Genomic DNA, 20566 nt, shown 5'->3' with positions numbered 1-20566 from the left:
ATAGTGATGCTACTTAAAGTTTATAAATATTGAAATTAATTTGTTTAATGTATATGAAACACTATCTAATAATGAAATCCTAATTAATTCTAATTATCTATTTTTAATGGCGAATTGAAATGACTGTTTATTACTTTATTTTAGAAAGAAAGATTTCCATGCCATTCTCCAGATCTTTTCCTTCCTTCTTCTTTAGGGTCAAGTTCCGATTTGGATACATCAAGATAGATTATGTAATTTAATTCTATAGTGTTCACTTTTAAGTATTGATCAGTTAAGAACCATTTTCAAAGAAACGTTTGATAAATTTTACACGATTTTAATTAAAAAAATTTTTTATGTTAGCTCGTAATTCTTACTTCATTTATCTTTTAACTTAATGAGGTTAGGGTTTTCTTGTTTTAGATATTACAAAAGTTTGATATTCCCAAAAAGGATGATCTGATTCAGGGAAGAAAGCACAGGATATCTTTTTTTTTACTTTTAACCGAATGATGTTCAAATATTATTTGTCGTGCGGACTTTAATAACGTATTCAGAACGCGAAACATTACTGCCAAAGAGGTCAAAAACTGCCTTGATAAGCAGCCGTGGAAAGTAGAAATTTTCCAAGATCATGACGAATACATTTATGAAATTTAAGTTTTAAATATTCGAGAAAGACGAAAGAAATGCTTAGGAAAGAATCAAATTTTAAAGCTACAATCATATACGGAAAGTTCTTTTAAAAGCCGATATAAACAACCACAAACACGTATTTACAATTCTTTGGTTTTTACTGGTAAAAAAAAAAACTATTAAAACTATCAACTCCATAGCGTCATTAAATTCTCTAGCACTTTCCGCAACGGATTTGCATCTTTAATTTTTTTAATTTCTCCTGGAGTCTTTCTCGAATCCGGATTATTTTTTAATACTTTGAAGTTCGTCTTTTTCTAGCATCTATCTCTTTCTTTGTATCTTTCATACTTTTGCTAAGCTCTACTAACTTTTTCTGTAGTTCCTCATTATGACTCTGTGTAAAGGATAAAACAGCGCTGTCAACAAGCTTGCTAATTGTCGCAGAGAGATGTTTTGAGATATCAGATGTTTTTTTTGTTGTTAATTCTACAACCCTATCTTTAAAATCATGAGTTCTGACAGTGGATAAAGTATTATTCATAACGATCTCTTGTGATCCTTTCCTTATATTATCTAAAGCATTATCCTTTACTTTATCTAGTGTTTTAGAATTAATATCATCACGACTATTAAATGTTCTATTACTAATTTCTCCTATCCTTGAGTCTAGATTTTTTTTTGAGATCACCATGTATAACATCGTAATATATTTTATCAGCTTAAACATCTGTTAGTCTTTCTTCTGATAGATTATCAAGATTTGTGCCTTCATATATGCATTTATCAACACCCATTACAGGTTTTTCTACCAGATTTCATCTACTGATTCTCTTATCATATCCTACCTGGTTGCACCCACCTCGATCTGTACAACAACTTCTTGACTATATCGTGTCCTCCAAAAGTAAAAGCTTTCTCAATGATGTTCCCTATTGTTAAGTTTTCTCCTGCAAGTTTCCTAAGGTGCTTGTCAGCTAAAGATTTTTAATTCCGGATTAGTTGCTGGATCTTCTGTTTTGTTACCATATTTTTCAATTTGGCGTCGATCAATTTTTACTTGTTTCTTAGGTTCAAGGATACCAAATAAGTTTTGCATGTCGTATTTTACTTTTTCCTTTCAAAAAATAACTGTTCTTATAACATCTTCAGGATATTTATTTGTAAGATAAATTTACCATCTGTTTCAGGAAATTATTTTGGGTTTGTTTTGTTATAACTTTCAATAAAATCTATAGAAGTAGACCTCTGTAATGTGTTGAAAGACTTATACTGACACCTAACCAGTGCATCTGTAGCTGATGATGATTCTATTACTTCCCATGAATTACCCAAAGCCTTTGTCAATGCTTCCCTAATTTTACTCATTATCATTACTCCATAAATAGATTGATCTGTTTTATTATTTGACCAGAAGCCTTCACTGGAGTTGTGTCACCTAATAGTTCATCTTCTCTAATTACTTATATAAGCTTATCATTATTGCTGGCAACGACAAAATTATATTTTTAACAAGCTTCATCTGTTATTGCTAAAAATTAATTTATAAGAATAATAAGAATAAAAGTAATAAAAATAACAATAGATGAAATAAAAATAATGATACTAATGGTAACAATAACAAAAATGGTAGTAATGATAAAAATGATGCTAATAATGTTAATAATAATTAAGATAAAAACAAAAATAGTAATGATAATAGTTGTTGTTGTTGCTGTTGTTGTTCTTATTATTATTATTTATTATTATTATTATTATTATTATTATTATTATTATTATTATTATTATTATTATTATTATTATTATTATTATTATTATTATAGTAGTAGTAGTAGTAATAATAACTGATAATATTTAGTTATAACAATAATAGCTAATAAAAGTTATATTAATGATAATAATAATAAATAGTAATAGTAATAATAAATAATGCTAACAATTGTAATAATAATTAAAATGGTATTAAAAATAGTAATAATAATGATCGTAAAAATAGTTTTAATAATAATAGTAATATTAATGATAATGATAATAATAATAATAATAATAATAATAATAATAATAATAATAATAATAATAATAATAATAATAATAACAATAATAATAATAATAATAATAATCGTAGTAGTAATAATAAAAATGATAATTACAAAGTTTAATCGTAAAACTTCAGGCATCTAAAAAGTTACTTGCTCCGTCTTTGGAAGAACGCTTCATTAGTGTTACTTTCTTATAATTGAATGACGTAACTTAAATGATTTGTTAGAAATGACACTAATAAATCTTTATCTAAGCTTAAATAAAAATCAAATCCACTTGGGAAAAACCTAGAAATGTTCAATTGATTAAAATAACTTATATCCAATTACTGTTAATAAAAGCTCTATATTTTTATTTATTGAATACAGTAAAAAAAAGAGAAAGTACTGCTATTAAAGTTAAAGTTGCAGTATTTTTTTTCTCAAAATTATTTCCCAAAGCGCATTTCATGTAATAAAATAGCTCTAAGATTGTAATTCCGTTGCGGAAAGTGCTAGAACGTTTAATGACGTTACGGAGCTCAGAATTTTAACAGTTTTTGCAAGTGAAAACCAAAAAAATTGTAACTATATGTTGGCGGTTTTTTATGACGATTTTTGAGTGTTATTTTCGGAAAAGTATACGGTATAGATGAACGAGAAAATTTTTAAAGACAGGTTTTTGTTTGGAGAGATGATTATTATGATTTATCGATGTGTTTGTTGGGAAAAAATTACAAAGATAATACATCATAAAACATCTCATAAAAAGAGAATATTAAGTAACCACCACTTAAAGATGCGCCATCTTGGAAAGAAAACTAATTTCTAACTATTTTATTATTAAACCTTTGCTTGCTTCCTTTACTTATCAATTTTTTTTGTTAAAGTATTTTGTGCAATAATAATAAAAATGATAAAAATGATAATATTGATGTTTATGATAATGATGATAATGATGACGATAAAAATAATAATAATAACTATTAATAATAATTATAATTCATAATGATTAATAATAATAATCGTAATGATAATATCAATAATAATAATAAATGATGTGTGGCATATATAGAAGTATATTATCAAAGGTTGTCCTTTAAAGTTTTGTAGTTTATTTTTTTATTATTATTATTTTTTTTTTTTTTTGCAATGTTTTTTTTTTACCATAAAAAAACCATTTTTTTTAACATCATTGCAGAAGCATAAAATAATTAAAGTTTGGAAAAAAATGTTGATTTTATATCACAAGGGAATTGGTACTGATTGCAAAAGTTTAAGAATAAATGTTTACAAGCATCCTCCCGCTTTTTCTTTTCATTCCCCACAGAAAGCCGTTCTGGAGATAAGACAAGAAGTTTTTTCTAAAATATGTTTATTTTGTGCCTTTTTTTTAAAAAATCTTCAAAAAAAAGGAATGTATTTTTATGAGAATTATTGTTTTACTGTATTGTCAAAAATTAAATTTCGATGTTAAATTCTTGTACCCTTTTACATGTAAGAAAAATCTATTTTTGTAATAAGGCTGAAAAATGTTGTTGAAAGAGATGTAATGATTCTCTTGAGATTACAATTTGAAATAAAGAGGAAATGTTTTAAATACCTTACAATTAAAGAACTTTTCTTACCAGCTAGCAGAATAAAACAAATTATTTAGAGTGTTAAATAAATCAGATTTGCAATCAACTTTTTTTCTTTTTTTTTTTGCTACCTTTTTGGTTAAAAGAAGCGAACGCTCCTGCTAATCAAAAGTCGGTCTTGTGGATGCAGATAGAGAGATGAAAATTGAGTTTTAGTTTAAAATTTTTATCATAATACTAACTCGGCTTTAACAATATTAAAAACAAGTATTTTGTTTGTTGAGTATTTCAATTAAAAAAAGTGGAAAATACTTTCACCGATCAATTTGTTGGGTTTGTCATAGCTATATCAGAGAGATTAATCCAAATATAATTTTTGGCTTAGAAACCATAGATCATTTTGCAATACCAGCACTTCTTCATCCAAGATTCAAACAGCACTTCTTTAGGTCCCAAGAAGCTTTTCAAGCTGCTAAAAAACAAGTTTTTTTGGAATTAGACAATGTGTATTTGTGCAAACAGTTAAACTATCCCAGTGATGAGAACTACCTCTGTTGAGAATGCTGGGTTTTCTTCAATAATACAAAATATCATTGCACAGTCACAAAGTACAAGGTCCGAAAATTCAACTTCCAAGTTGTCAAAGGAAGTTTTAAACGAGTACCAAAAATGCCCAGAAATTTCATGCTGTTTAGAGTTTTGGAAAGAATATGAAGAGAAAGCAACACTAAAAGCAAACTTTGGTGTAGCAAAAGTAGCAAAGAGATTCCTTACACCACCACCAACATCAACATAAGTTGAAAGATTGTTTTCAACTGCTGGCGACATTCTTTCAAATGAAAGGGACAGACTTTGGCCAGAAAACATGGAAAAATTTTTGTTCTGCAGAGAAGATGTTTAAATAATTAACTTTAATTTCGAAAATGTCTACATATGAAAAATGTACAACTTTTTACATTAAATGCTTAAATGTTTATTCAATTACGTTACATGGTGGTTGTTTAGATATAAGTAAAGTAGTTTGTTTTTATTTTTTTGATTTAGTTCGGTAATCGTAAGAGGTTCAGGGATTTTTAACATTCTTTTTCATATTTCGGCCTGTTTCGATTTCGGTTACGGTTTTATTGAACTGAAATTTCTATACTTTCGGTTTCGGTCGTTTACTAGATTATTGTCTCGATCATTTTCCCCACATATTGCACACAACTCATTAATTGATGTAATTTCTCCATAAATATTTAATAAACCTTCAACACCATTATCAATTCTTTCGACATTGAAAAATGCTTGAATAGGCTAATTGAACACACTACTTATTTATTTTCTAAGTATTTATATAACTAGTTCACAATTATTAACTAAATTCTATTACGTATTTAGCCCTTTTATATCTATGAATCACCCACGCAAGTTAATAGATTGAAAAAACAATTACTCTCAGTCATTAAACAAAGATCCACTTAATGGCAAACAAAAAAAACAAGGAATTACACTGACAAGCAACTCAATGAGCAACTAATTTTCATACAGAGTACGCAAAACGAGAATAATCGGAAGCAAAAATGTCCAATTGAATCGCTTTATTCGCGTTCAAAATCAACGAGTTTTTGCAGTGTACAGAGTTATTGCAGTGTAAACTATGAGCTTTTTAAAAAATGTTTCTTTTGAGCTAAGTCAATGTACAGCTTGCACGTTGGAACGATTTTTTTTAATTTTTTTTTTTTTATTGCTTTTTTTTTTTTGAATTGTTTTGTATTATATAATACAAAGGTTTGATTTTTTTCTTTTTTTTTATTTTTTTTTCATCTCTTTTTCTTCTTTCTTTTTCTATATGGAGCTATCGAAAAGATGCCAATCTTGATAAGGTGGAATCCTTTTCAGTATGGGATTAATTTCTCTACCATCGTATTCAAAAAGGATTCAAAAGTAAACAAAACATTTCTCCTCCCAGTTAAACAGAGAACGATTTTTAGTCAATATTGCGTTTTTTCAACTTCGGTGAAAAAACTAAATTTGAGAATGATAGACTAGGCAAATTGCGAATGATTATGGATCATTTGAACGAAATGATGCTCAAATTGGTAACGCTTGATAAAAACCTTTGAATTGATGAATCAATGTTTCTTTTGCGTGGCGTATTGTGCATTAAGCGTCATATATATGGAATAAAATTCTATGAACTTCTGCACTTATGACAAATTAGTCCTTAAGATAGAGGTGTATGGTAGGCAAGCTTTTAATGATGAACATAGTATGGGACAGACTGCAGCAACGGTATTGAAAGTTATGAAACCTCATTTGAATAAGGGTTATCATGTCTTTACAGATTACTACTCAAGTAACAAACATCACAGAGACTCAAAGGAATGACCGAAAACGGAACCCAGAGGCAGTTAAAAAGGCAAAATTAAGACTCCTGTCTTTTTGTACCCGAAAATGATGTTAACTAATTCGTTCCACCTTTTTAAAAAAATTTCAAACACTGAAGAATTTCGCCAACTTGTTGAATTTAGAGAAAATATTATAAGAAATTTAATCGGAGAACGTAAAGTAAAACCATCTGCAAGAAGACCTTTGGCAAGTTTCCACTGACAACTTTAATGAGTGGAAAAAAAACAAACCCTACAAAGAAATGTAAGCAGTGTATGAAAAATCAAGGATATGCTTGCGGATACTGTTCTGACCAAGCAGCTCTTTTGTGTTGATCCATGTTTTAGATTGTACGACAAAAACTTAGGACAAATGGATAGATATTACATCTTCCCCCTAAATGCCGTAAAAACTCCCCTTTTGATTGAAATCAAAGATAAAGTGAAATATTGGCAAATATATGTTCTCATTTGAAAACTTAACTGGTGTATGTTTATTTCAAGATTTAAAAGCAATTTTAGAGAATGAAACCTTCAGATTAATTAAAATAATAGCGTTTAGTGTCTAGCGAGTATACTTGTCGTCTGTACTCGGGGAGAGTTTCATTCGACGAGTATACTCGTCTTGCGTATGCAACGTGTTAATTACTTTATTTCTATTAACTGTATAACTTATATTTTATGGCTAATTAACACGTTTAATTTAAAAAGACAATCAATAATTGAACTTTTTTTTTTACTTTAAATGCTGGTAACTTAAAAAGTAAATAAAAATGTAATACAAAATTTAAATTTTCTTTTAGAGTGAATGTATCTTAATAAATCTATGTAAAAAAAGAAAAACAAAAAACTTTTTCTGAAAAATGAATAAAATTTAACCGAAAACAGTTCAACTAGACCCGCTTTTACTCTACAATTACCTATCGCATTAAAGCTTTTAGTCGACTATTACCGCATTTAATAGTAAGGGTCTGCGTCTCGGAGTCGTTTTCTCGAAATGAACAGGCAAAAGCATAACGAGAAGAAAAATGTCCCGGAAAAAATAACGAGACAAAGGAAAAAACTGTCCCGGAACAAAGTTCTAAGAACAAATCGAGACAACTTTGTCTTGGTATATAAAAATTGTGTCCCGGATATCATCGTCTCCTCTCGTCTTGAATAAAAAGATAACGAGACGAAGATGCTTATTTAATAGACATGGCTTCATTTAAAATCTTGCATTATTTATACATACCAGAGATTTTCCGGAGTTCGTGTTGTCGTCTTAAGGTGAAGATTTAATTCTTCAGGGAGTTGAATGCATCGAATGACGAAATCTTTGAGCTTGTTCATTGATACGAAAGTATGACCGGTTTCTATCGCCAGTACTTCAATTTTTTGTTTCGGTGTCTATCCATCGATTTTCACTGGATCAGATAACCAGGCTTCATGAACATTGGTGAAAGCGCATGAAAAGAGCGCGCATACGGTCCTAAAGAACAACAAAATTCAAACCGAGTAAGATGCTCTCCATATATTATTATACCGTGGATACCATAAATGTCCCCAAAATTAATGAAAATATTTAGAAAAGTTGGATATAGAGTAGATTTTTAAATCAAATCCAAGTTTAAAATGGTTGCTAACATGTAAAAATAAACGAGGGTAAACATCATCAGTCTGTAACAGCCACAAAGAGTATGTTTTACTCGGAAGAGACAAACTGACAGAAGACTTAAGATCTTAAAGTGGAGATAAAAAAAATTGATCGAAGGTCCGTCAGGCTCTTGAGATACAAAATCATCAATGTTAATTTTAATGGCGGAATAAATTTTGATAATGGCCGATTTGTTAAAACTAAATTATGGACTCTGTTTTTCACGGTTTTACTTTAAAAAAAAAAGAAGTCATTCAACTGCTGACGTCAGTTTATTTTACACTGTTTTTAAGTAAAAATAGTTTTACGAGCTGATAATACTGGTAACAATAATCCAACGAAAATATCTTAAGAGAAACTATTGTTTGTATAAAGAGAATTCGTATTATTTGATGTTTTCTTCTTAATACAAAATTTATCTATGAAATGAAATATTAAGTAATTATAAAAATTAGCCAACATTTTGTTTTCAAACATGAAACGTAAAAAAAAGTGGAAAGAGTTTCATTAATACTTGGATTTTTTTTAAACTAATTTAGCGTATATTTGTTGTTTATTTTTATTTAGTTTATTTAGTTTTTAAACTAATTTAGCGTATGTTTGTTGTTTAACTTAAGGAAGTATATAACATTTAAATACATAAAAATAATTTAACTGAAACATAAAAAAATGAGGTTGGTTTTTTTCAACCAAAGAAGTTTATCTGAGGATACTGAATCCTTTTTTTTTTAAAGTAATTTGACATTTTATATTTTTTTGAAGAACGAGCATTGTTAGAAATATCAAAAATTAATAAAGAATTTACAAGAAATTAGGATTAAAAGACAAGATTTTGAAAAAAAAAATTATTCCCCCTTGTACAATGTATAGTCAATAAATTATTCTCTTTAAATAAATTATTCTCTGTAAACATCAAAAAGAAGCGTTTAAATATCAAAAAGAAACACGGTTCTAAATTCAAAGTTGCATCCATACGGCTTTAACAAATTGATATAATGAAATGTATAGTGTAATGTACAAAGTATAGCAGTGTGTCAGTGGTGTGCTCGTGTGTTGAACTAGTTATTCATTTCATATCATAAAGCTTAAATTGAATTTTTTTTAATGAAACGTTATCTACTACGTCAAAATTGTATGCTAAAAAACATCTGCTTGAACTGAGAGTCTTCTTGGGTGCTAGTCTAGTAGTATTTGTTTTTCTTTCTTTAAATGATCACAAGTTGAACAATGATTTTAAGAAAAACACATTTTTAAAAAATCACATTCTCTAACTCAGATTTTAAAATCTTCCCGTATAACGACATCTTCATTTATATTTCTTTTTAAATCCAGATTCTGTTGATTTAAACATAATCTGGATTTGAAAAGAAATATAAATTTGAATTGTTTGAAAGTTGATTGTTTTCCTGGAAAAAAAAGTTGGAGAAAAACTGATCCCTTTTCTTTATATCATTTCCAACTTAATTATCACGTGTTAATTTTTTATCATAGAATTTTAATAACGCAGTGGTTATGTTAAAAAATTATGGCATAACATTTTAGATGATGTGTACTTACTTATTGCATTTTTTGTCTATAGTAAAGTATATCGACTCCTATTTAGATATCGACTACATATTTAGAAACTGGGATTTTTTTTTTATGTTTATTCAATAGAGCGTGAAGGTACACACACACACACACACACACACACACACACACACACACACACACACACACACACACACACACACACACACACACACACACACACACACACACACACACACACACACACACACACACACACACACACACACACACACACACACACACATAGTATTGTAGAAATTATGTTAACATTTCAAGAGTGCTCAATTAACTTCAGTGTAAGTAGAGCGAATATATTATTATCATTATTATACAAACTGAATAATTAGTTTTGTTTATATAACATTACTACTATACTAACATCACTACTTGACGGGGCCGAATTGTGCGAGTCAGTAGGCCTATTGATATTATATACTACTGCCAGAGAATACGGGCTCAACACCACAGGACTAAATAGAGATGATGGCCTCTGCGATCAGGCAGGACCATTTAAACCTGGTGGTAATTACTGTAATTTGTGCTTAACCGAAAATTCAAGCACAAATTACAGTAAAAAAAAAAAAAAGGAACTAGGCTTGCTCAATAAACGAAGCGAGCTAACATCAGAGTGCCGCCATGAAAATAAATTTTTAATAAAAAAACTTTAAAGCCATCATAGCAGCCACGCCAAAGCACTTTTTTATTATTATTATTATTGTTATTATTATTTTTTTATTTTAATAATAATAATAATAATAATAATAATAATAATAATAATAATAATGATAATAACAATAATAATAATAATAACAATAATAATAATAATAATAGTAATAATAATAATAATAATAATAATAATAATAATAGAAATAATAATAATAATAGTAATAACAATAATAACAATAATAATAGTCATAACAATAATAGTAATAATAATAACAATAATAATAATAACAATAATAATAATAACAATAATAATAGTCATAACAATAATAGTAATAATAATAATAATAATAATAATAAAAATGATAATAATAATAATAATAATAATAATAATAATAATAATAATAATAATAACAATATAGTTATATTTCTTTTTACATTTTATAAATTATATTTTTATATTATTTTTTTATTGAGTTATTGCTAGCAGGCTATTGAGCATTCTTGATTAAAGAAGTTTTATATATATATATATATATATATATATATATATATATATATATATATATATATATATATATATATATATATATATATATATATATATATGTTTGTATATATTGAAAATACAGCGAAGGATGACCGCTTGTTGGTTTCATACCGGCGTACCGTCAATCATCAGCCAAAATACATAATGAAAAAAACGTTACAAAAAGAAAACATTAAAGAAAAATGAAAAAACCGTTAAAAATGTTGTTAAAAAGAAATTGTTCATATTTATGGCTTCAAATTAGTCTTTACTGTCAAATGATGCAAGAATGTATTTATTCATATGCCTAAACTTACTCATCAGCTCTTGTTTTTTGTTTAACAAATTTGCGCCTCTGTATATGGTAATTTCAGTTTTTTCATATAAACATAGGGCGCATCTTTTTGTGTTAGCTTGAAAAGATTGTCATTTCCTGATAATACTCCATTTAATTAATGGTTTTCCGTTTTTTTCTTTTACGCGCCACACTTCCTTGGATAGTTCAGTGTCGTTTTTGTATCTTACAGTGTTAAACGACTTAATGTGGTTTGCATACCGTAATTTAAAAGGTAGTTCACTTATACCAATATATACTTTATCTAAATAATTCGAAAGGCCAAAAAAACGGCTTTGTAAAGTATGTTTTCAGTCAGGCAAAGTTGATTTAGGGGACAATGCAACCAGCTGATACAATTGCAGGATTTTTTATTTTGATCTTCAATTTCGTGGTTCGATGATTTGTTTGTTATACCAGTTTATTATAGATTTTAAATTCGGCATGCAGCTGTAACTAACTTTTAAAGTCTTTCAGTTGAATATCATGCTCAAAATATGTTTTGTTGGAAAATGCTTGTCTACCAAATCAATAAATGAGTGCAAACTTTAGTGATGACATTTTTGCTAAATGGTGGGTTGTACCATATAATGTTACGCTTTCGATTATATTTCTTTATGGTATTATTAGGAGTATTATTATATTTTAATTTATAACTATATCCTGCTCTACTTAATGCCTCTTCATAACAATTAAACCGCTTTGTCGAATATTTTCTCACCTTATCTCGCTGAACCTAGTAAAATAGTATGAAAATTGTCAGATAGTTCCAGTAAGATAAATAATTAGGTATTACAATAATAGAAAAGTATGACCATAGTCCGTAATGCAATTGAAGTTAAAAAAAACTTTATATGGAAATAGGTGATTAATAATTAGGTAGTGATTGATAATGATAGTAAATGTCTAAAAAAGAGTTATAAAATAATGAAATAAACATTTATGAATCTCAGTTTATAAATAAATGATGTTGTTACCTCATCAAAAGAAAGAAATCTTTGTTCTAAAGATGCCACAGATGCCAAAAATCCCAGAGCTTCAATTTGAGATTTCGGCCGACAATGGCGTTTTCTCTTCCATAAGACATTGAACCATGTAGTAGTTGGAATTCCAATACGCCGATACACTCATTATGAGTTCACTTTCTTCTCTTTTTAATTGCCTTTGTTGTGCATGCAGCAATTGCGACGATTGAAAACAGTGATTTAGTGCGAAACAATTTTTTTACATTTCCTTATCATATTACTCTTGCCTTCATTTTCGGATACTGCATCATTAATTGATAATTGTAGCGCATGAGCAAAGCAAGATAAGTCCATAAAGTTTTGGTACGTGTTTATAGCTGCTGTCAGGTTACTACGATTGTCTAGAAGAACGTATATTGGTACTGTTTTTGGTATAGACCAGGTTTCAATTGACTTCTCAAGAGATTCTAGTATTGCTTCGCCCGTATACAACACATCCACTAACCGATTATTCTGCAGTGCATATGATCGCATTTGAAAATCAGTAGCTATATATATCAAACCAAAAATTTACGTATGAGTCCATTGCGCGAAAAGATCATATGTCTATTGAAAAACAATAGAATGGCACGCCAACAAATTCAGAAGTAAAGCGATCCATCATATCTTGTTTCAACTTTTTATACATAGTTGGCGCAACGCTGCGAGAAAAAATGGTCCTGTTCGGAATATGATACTGAGGAACAACCAATTTCATAAGTGTCTGAAAACCTTGTCCTTCCACAAAATTGGGTAGTGCAGGTAATAGGAAGTTATCATGCACCCAATATCTCGTGTTTATTTCTTTAGCTTTTTCGTGATAAGTCCTTCATGCTGCTTTCTTTGCCCACAAATCTTTAATACTAACTGAAAGTTGCTCTCCGGCTTTAATTTCTTCTTTTTTCTTTCTTTTTGCTTCTTGTTCCTTTTAATCACAAATTTTTTCTTAGATAACTTCTCAGGTGTGTAAATAAGCCAGTCTTAGGTGAAGCAGGAGAAGAAACTCTTTGACTGCATTTTTCAGTTTTACAAAAACTAGAATCGTGAATTTTACGCTTATCAAAATATTTCTTATGAACGCTCCTTACTCCATCGTCCTTCATTTTAAGCGTTTTAAAAATATTTTACTGTTAAAACGCTTCAAAATGAAGGACGATGGAGTAAGGAGCTTCAAAATAAAGCACTTTTTAGCGATTTTCTAAATATAAATATTCGATTAACTAATTACATTCGATTCGAGTTCGATTATTAAATAAGCTCTAACTTAAAATTTGGACGTTCACTCAGCCCTAGATAAAAACTTTTAAAAACTTAACATCAAGAAAAGAACAAGAACCTGTATTAGGCATGAAAATATGTTGTTGAAAAAATCAAAAATTTTACTTGATTAACGTAATTAATCAACCAAAAATATGTAAAGAAAATTTTTTTTTGTTGGCAACTAATAAAAAACTGGAAGTTTCCTGATTAAGAATGATTGCTTTAAGTATTTTAGCACATTAAGAACTATTGCTTTGTATTTTAGCACATTACTACAAGCAGAAACCCTAATTCTGCTTTAACACAAGAACTACAAGCATATACCCTTTCAAAAACTTGGAATGCATTAAAGCATGCTCATTCCGTATTTTTATTATAATCATAGCATTCCCAAAGATATTCCCATGCAATGGGGTAAAAGTCGAAATTTTTCGGCCAAGAGCCAACCAAAATTTAGCATTAAGAAAATAACTTCAAATAGTTTCAACTTTATTAAAAAGATGTGGTAAGATGTGTAATTAATTATTTATAACTGCAGCAACAATTTTGATCGAGAGGACGTTATTCAAATTCTGACAAAAAACTAATACAATTTTTTTTTCTAAATATAGAAGAATAAAATTGGTGGAAATTTTGTTAAAATATGGAATGATTCAGTCGGAGGACAGTTACTAATCTGAGGAGTGATATCTTCCTTCAGAGAAGTTTAAGTAACAATAAGGTTTATCAAAATTGAAGCGTTTCACGAAAACGTCACAATCTAAGAATACATGAACCATTCGCTAATATTAATAGAAAACACAAACACACTAAACTGATACACCCAATGAGTTCAAAGTAAGAAAAAAGAATCTAGTAAAGACTTCCCTCTATGTATATTGTTTAGCTCTCTGAAATAATATGATAAGCGTATGATTTGTGGGAAATTATATAACTTTCGTGTATGCATGCGTCAAAAATCGTACATTTATGGACGTATAGACGTCAGTGTGTTTTTTACATAAGCGCCATTTTTCTTTTCTTATCTTCAACAGCCTACAAAAAGAACATTAAAAATATGTTTGTCTATTACAAAAATATTGATTTCAAATCATGATATAAGATTATCAAATCGGAACTTTACGATATTTTTAGTTCGGTAAAAAAACCTTCCAACAATTAGTTCGTTAAAAAACATTCGAATCTCGAAAACGTCATCAATCCCATGGCCGTTTAAGTAACTCTTAAGCAAATAAAATTTCAAAAATTTAGGAAAAAAGAAAAAATCGTCTAACACCTTTGCAGAATTTTGAATACTTTTAAAAATTTTAGAAAAATACTTTTAAAAACTTCATCAGAAAGTCTATTTTTTTTTTTTTCTAAACTTTATGGATTTCGATTAAATTTTTTAAATTTTTACTCAGCTTCCAAAATTATGAATAGGAGGAAACGTATATATAAAAATATGTGATTTGTTATAAGAAATGTATTCTACTAGTTAATGACCAATTCACATTCCTATTTACACACTTTTACATACTTTCTGTTACTTCCGTAAACTGCGGAGCTTATTAAAAAGTCGCGAGGTTGAACGAACGAGAAACGCCTAACTGATAACAATATAAATAATTTAAATTGTGTAAGAGAATCATTTTAATGCAAAAGGTAACTTTTGTCTTTTGCATTAAAATGATTGCTTTTTTTTTTTTTTTTTTTTTTTTTTTTAGAACCGCCGCTTCAGAAAGAGGAAATCGGAAGTGCATGTCGGAAACTCTAACATCGAATATTTTTACATAATTTAAATAATTTTGCTCTAACATCGAATATTTTTACAAAATTTAAATAATTTTGCTCTAACATCGAATATTTTTACATAATTTAAATAATTTTGCTTTCCTGAGAAATGTTTTTTTGTTTGCGTTTCGATGTTTTTTAAATTCTCTTCATGTTGTCAGTTATAGTAAAATGTAGAGTGCCCCAAAAATGCATACACCCTTTAACACCTTATTTTTTCTAATACATGTTTTTTTTCGTACAATATATAAAAATTAAATAGCAGATTTTAGGCTAGGCTTATTATTTACTATTGTTTTTTACCAAGATGGAACACTTTCCCACTATTTTGCGATGTGAGAGCTTGATTCTATGAAAATCTGTCAATTTGATGGATTGTGTGAGGGGCGCTAACCAATAGCACCGCACTCTTTGATCATTTGAAAGCGGAAATTGATAGAGAGTGCAACCTAATTTCTAACGAAGTGATTCGTCATACTTGCATCTCCATTTCCATTTCCATGTTTTGATAAACTGGTCAACAATTTGAATATTAATGCTGACTAAAAAAATTGACTAAAATTTTTACTTCTGTTTTCTATAATAAGTATTTTAATCTGACTACATCTAAATACGTAATGTTTTTATACTCAAGGTGTGTACACAATTTGGGGACATTCGGTATTGATTCCAACAAAAACTAAAAGTGAAGTTTCTTAAGTTTGGTGAAAAATTTTCCGAAACTTTTTACTCTCGGAAACAATGTTTAAGTACTAATGTATAAATAAATATTTAAATAAGTATTTATTTAAATATAAATATAAATATAAATATTGATATAAATATAGATATAAATATTAATACAAATATAAATATTAATATAAATATAAATATAAATGTTAATATGAATATCAATATTAATATAAATATTTATTTAAATATTTATTTAAATGTTTAAAATCACAAAAAAATATATTCATTTCTTATTTTTCTTAACTATTTGACATCTCCGTAGTATTAAACTCTAAATGTGGAAATAAATTTTGGTTTAAGAGATGAAAATATCTCCTAAAACTGACAAGTTAGCATAAAACTGACCGAAAACGCCAGACTTTTTTGTTTTAAGTCAATTTTCATGGAAATTTTTACTAAAACTAAAGTGAGAGAAAACAAACAGGACAGCAGAATCAAAAATCACATTATTTAACATAATTTAAAATAATAATTTAAAAAAAGATATTTATATAACAAAAGTCTATTTCAGTATTTACAATCTTTAAAAAATATTTAACTTGTGTTCATTTTAAGCATGTTTTTTGTAACATATTTTCGAGGAAAACTGCGAAATTTTCCCATTTCGCCTATCGAACTGAAAGCAGAGTTTCTTTATTTTAACTGCGAGTATTCTTTCTTCTTCCTCTTCCTTAATTATTCACTGGACCGTTAGGTGAAAGGAACTCCGTTCTTATTCAGAGGATAAACTTTCTTATAAGAAGACCAGAACTCATAGAAGTCGACTTTTCTCTGAGAAACCTTTTGCATTTGAGAATTAATTGAACTTTTTTTCCATTGACGAATCACTTTTTTCAAAAACGACGTGCTCTCCAAAATAATTGATTTGCTATTGATTAGGAGTCGCCTCTTTTCATTTTTGCTTTCTGCACCCATGACAATGTATCTTCTATCCAGCAAGAGATTAGGGCATAAGCATAGAGATTCTGTGTAAATATTTATGGTTGAGTAACGGACCAATTCCTTTTTTCCTAAAAAAATTAAACCAGGTACATGAATAGTTTGCATAAGAACAAACGCATTTTAAAAGCGCTTTGAACGCGTTTTGAACGCGAATTGAACGCGCTTTGAACGAGCTGTTAGTGTATTTGATAGTCACCTCTTTTAAAAATTCTTTTCAGCTTGAATTTGAGCTTTAATCTTCTTTCTGTTTTTGTTTTTGAAAGAAGCTTCGCTTCGATAACTAAAAAAAAAAAAAAATGTCTTCGGTTAATTAAAAAATCTTAGAGATTTGTTTGAATTTGTAAAGTTGTTTTTTAATGAATATGTTAAAAAAAAAACCAAGCGAAAAAATACCGTAATCAGAATCATCGAACTGAAACCGCTGGAGTTGTGTTGGCTTTGGACACGGCGAACAAGTAGAATGCTCTACGATTGCGACTTTTCCTCCTTCGTCTATGATTTTAACGTAAATATGTCAATCACTCAACAAATTTGAACATTATTTAAAACTAATTTCAATTTATAATTTTGAAATTTTTATTTATATAAATTTTTTAAAAGTAAATTTTTTTATTTTATTTTATTTTATTTTATTTTATTTTTTTTTTTGCGCTTTTTTATTTCTTTAGGGCAAACAAAGGAAAAGATCGAAACTCGGAATTTCATGATCTGAATCTTATGATCAATATTCATGATCTGAATCTAATGATCGATATTCATGATCTGGAATCTAATGATCAAAATATTTTACATTTCGCTAAAACATTTTGATACAGATGCAAAAAGATGGAGTTTGACACAATATAAAGACGCGAATAGAAACTACTTTGTGAAATATGCTGAAAGTTGCATAAAAATTTCAAAAAATCGGAGTGTTTACCATTTGCCGAAGAACGATATTAATTACGTAATTTTTATGTGGTTGTTACGCCATTTCTCAGCTAAACGGAAACTGATTAAAAAAAAAACCAAAAACGATGCGATGTAAGGTAAATACATTGTACAAAATTTATATGTTATAATTTATTTACTAACATAAGCGTACTTTTAAAACGCATTAATAAAAATATTTATTAGATATACATTAGATTTTGGTAGGTCTCTATGAAGAATCTCTTGAAGTTTGCATTAAGAATCTCTATCAGTCTATTTTATAACATTTTTGTAAAAATAGTTTGTGACTGATTTAGACAATGGAACTTCTTCGTTTCCGCACATCATCAACGCCTAATCACGCATTCGGATCTGATCAAAAGAATGCGAAACTATCTATTTCCGTTAACTAAGTTTAATGAGATTATCTCCATACAAATTCTAATAACCTTATAAATAGAGAATGATTTTTGCAAAAGTCCGCAAGCACGAGCACTATTTTTTCCTTCCATGTAATTGATATTTTTTGATAAACTGATTGCGATTATATTAATAATCGCAATCAGTTTATCAAAAGGGAAGCAAAAAGCATTAAACTAGAAAACTGAAAGTTTGCACCTTACTCATGAGGTTCTCAATCAAGTTTTTTATAAAGAAATTATTTATCTTAAAAATTAACTTCTCTACGTAAAAAACCTGGTGAAGATAATTGCATAAATAAATATCAAAAAACGCTGCTCTTAGAATGCTCTTTCCCTGTAGAAGAGTTTCTTAACTTTTTGTAAAGTAGAATAACTGCAGTTACTTATGTATATCGTACAATATTTATGAGTTTATATATATATATATATATATATATATATATATATATATATATATATATATATATATATATATATATATATATAATTTTAAGTTAAAAGTAAAAGGTCCTTACTTTTTTTGTAGCCCACAATTGAATCAGGCTTGATGCATATGTCACTGTCGTACTCAGGCAGTTTATCGCAATCGAATTCTAATGGCCATTCTGTAAGAGATTCTTCAAACGCAGCTTTGCACTCGCTTTTCACCTTTGTGCATACTGACTTGCAAGGTTTAACCACGTCGTTGTAGTTTTCAAAACATATTGGGTTAAATGTTGTGCAGAAAAGAAACAACATGTCTTCAGAACACTTGGCAACTGGTAAGTCCTCCAGCCTTAAGTCGGTATACCATGTCTTTTTGGCAGAGTGAGTTAGATTGTAGCCAAGTGTTTCGCAAACACTTATGGTTAAAGGTTCGCATCGTTGCTGTTTCTTCTTAAGTCTTTCAATTAAGTATTGGGTCAACTGATCTTCTTCTTGTTCTGTGCTTCGAACAATAGTGTTGTGGTATCCATTTTCACACAGGTATCGACAGCTGGATGAAAGTAAAACGAAAATACAAACCAGGATCTGCATTGTTTAGATCAGTGTATTTAAAAGTATTAACTTTTGTTGTTGGACTTTTCGTTTGTCTTTGTAAAGGATGTGTTACTGTAATTGTTAATTTCAATACGAGTTCGCAATTGTTCAACTTCCTCGGGTTTTATTGCTGAATAAATGCGTTCGGAAACAAGCGTTTTTATACAAATCCAGTCAATTGTAAACTATAATCCTGTTTGTCGGCCTTATTGAAAGTGCTTATCGCAAAAATTAGTAATTAATCATAAACGAAGAAAATAATGTCTTTTTTTGTAATTATAATTACCATACTGATGACAGCACAAATTTGAATTGAAAGTCTGGTTTGAAATGTTGTATATTGGAACAAATTGTTGACGTCATCTCACTATAATATTTTGTATCAGCTGGCAAAGTTTTCAATGCAACTCGTGTTGCTTGATTATTCTTTTTAGAAGGAGATCAAAATGAGAATTATCTAAAATGTTTCGTGAGGTCGTTTTTAGATGTGAAAGAAAACAGCAAAAAGTGCTGCATATATGTAAATATATTTTCGTTTATTGAGAAAAAACGCAATTTTACCATTCAAAAACCAATATCGAGCATCAAAACAACCGCATAAATATATGAAATATTATTTCAAAAATGTCATTAATCTTGAATAGCATGCAATAACATTTTTGTGGTTTTGTTCACGTACCTTGGTCACATTTCATTTCCCTTGTAAAAGTATCATAATAACAGTAGCATACAACAATAAAATGTTTTAACAATCGAGAATTAAAATGCTTTACTCAAGTTTAGGAATTTATCTATTACTTATCATATATTAAACAATATTTAACAATATTAATTACACTAATAATACTGATCATGATAATAATAGTAGTAATAATAATAATAATAATAATAATAATAATAATAATAATAATAATAATAATAATAATAATAATAATAATAATAATAATAATAATAATAATAATAACAATAATAATAATAATAATAATAATAATAATAATAATAATAATAATAATAATAATAACAATAATAATAATAATAATAATAATAATAATAATAATAATAATAATAATAATAATAATAATAATGATAATAATAATAATAGTAATAATAATAATGATAATAATAATAATAATAACAACAACAATAATAATAATAATAAAAATAATAATAATAATAACAATA

At 28.1% G+C, this 20566-nt stretch overlaps 1 protein-coding gene across 1 annotated transcript; it reads right to left on the bottom strand.

The window, feature by feature from the left end:
• Positions 1-16522: 16522 nt before the first annotated feature.
• On the bottom strand, positions 16523-19560 carry LOC145186798 (secreted frizzled-related protein 3-like). The gene is made up of 4 exons (XM_090071018.1): positions 18880-19560; positions 17424-17522; positions 17227-17310; positions 16523-17098 (listed from the first exon to the last, which is right to left on the bottom strand). Exons 1-4 carry the CDS (start codon positions 19379-19381, stop codon positions 16779-16781), a joined length of 1005 nt encoding a protein of 334 aa, XP_089927144.1. The 5' UTR covers positions 19382-19560; the 3' UTR covers positions 16523-16778.
• Between the last annotated feature and the right edge of the window lie 1006 nt (positions 19561-20566).

Source organism: Hydra viridissima, unplaced genomic scaffold (assembly GCF_058129835.1).
Source record: "Hydra viridissima isolate aposymbiotic clone 2 unplaced genomic scaffold, HvirCarnegie_v1 scaffold_13, whole genome shotgun sequence".
Lineage (NCBI taxonomy): Eukaryota > Metazoa > Cnidaria > Hydrozoa > Anthoathecata > Hydridae > Hydra > Hydra viridissima.
The sequence above is the reverse complement of the archived record's forward strand: the minus strand, read 5'-3'. Positions and strand labels throughout refer to the sequence as shown.

Excerpts from the sequence above, each read along its gene's own strand:
- LOC145186798 (XM_090071018.1), bottom strand. The coding sequence starts at position 19,381 with ATGCAGATCCTGGTTTGTATTTTCGTTTTACTTTCATCCAGCTGTCGA. Across the intron at positions 17,523-18,879 it reads AATTGTGGGCTACAAAAAAA|ACGAAGGAGGAAAAGTCGCA; the intron begins GTAAGGACCTTT and ends TTAAAATCATAG. Across the intron at positions 17,099-17,226 it reads GAAAAGAATTTTTAAAAGAG|GAAAAAAGGAATTGGTCCGT; the intron begins GTGACTATCAAA and ends TAATTTTTTTAG.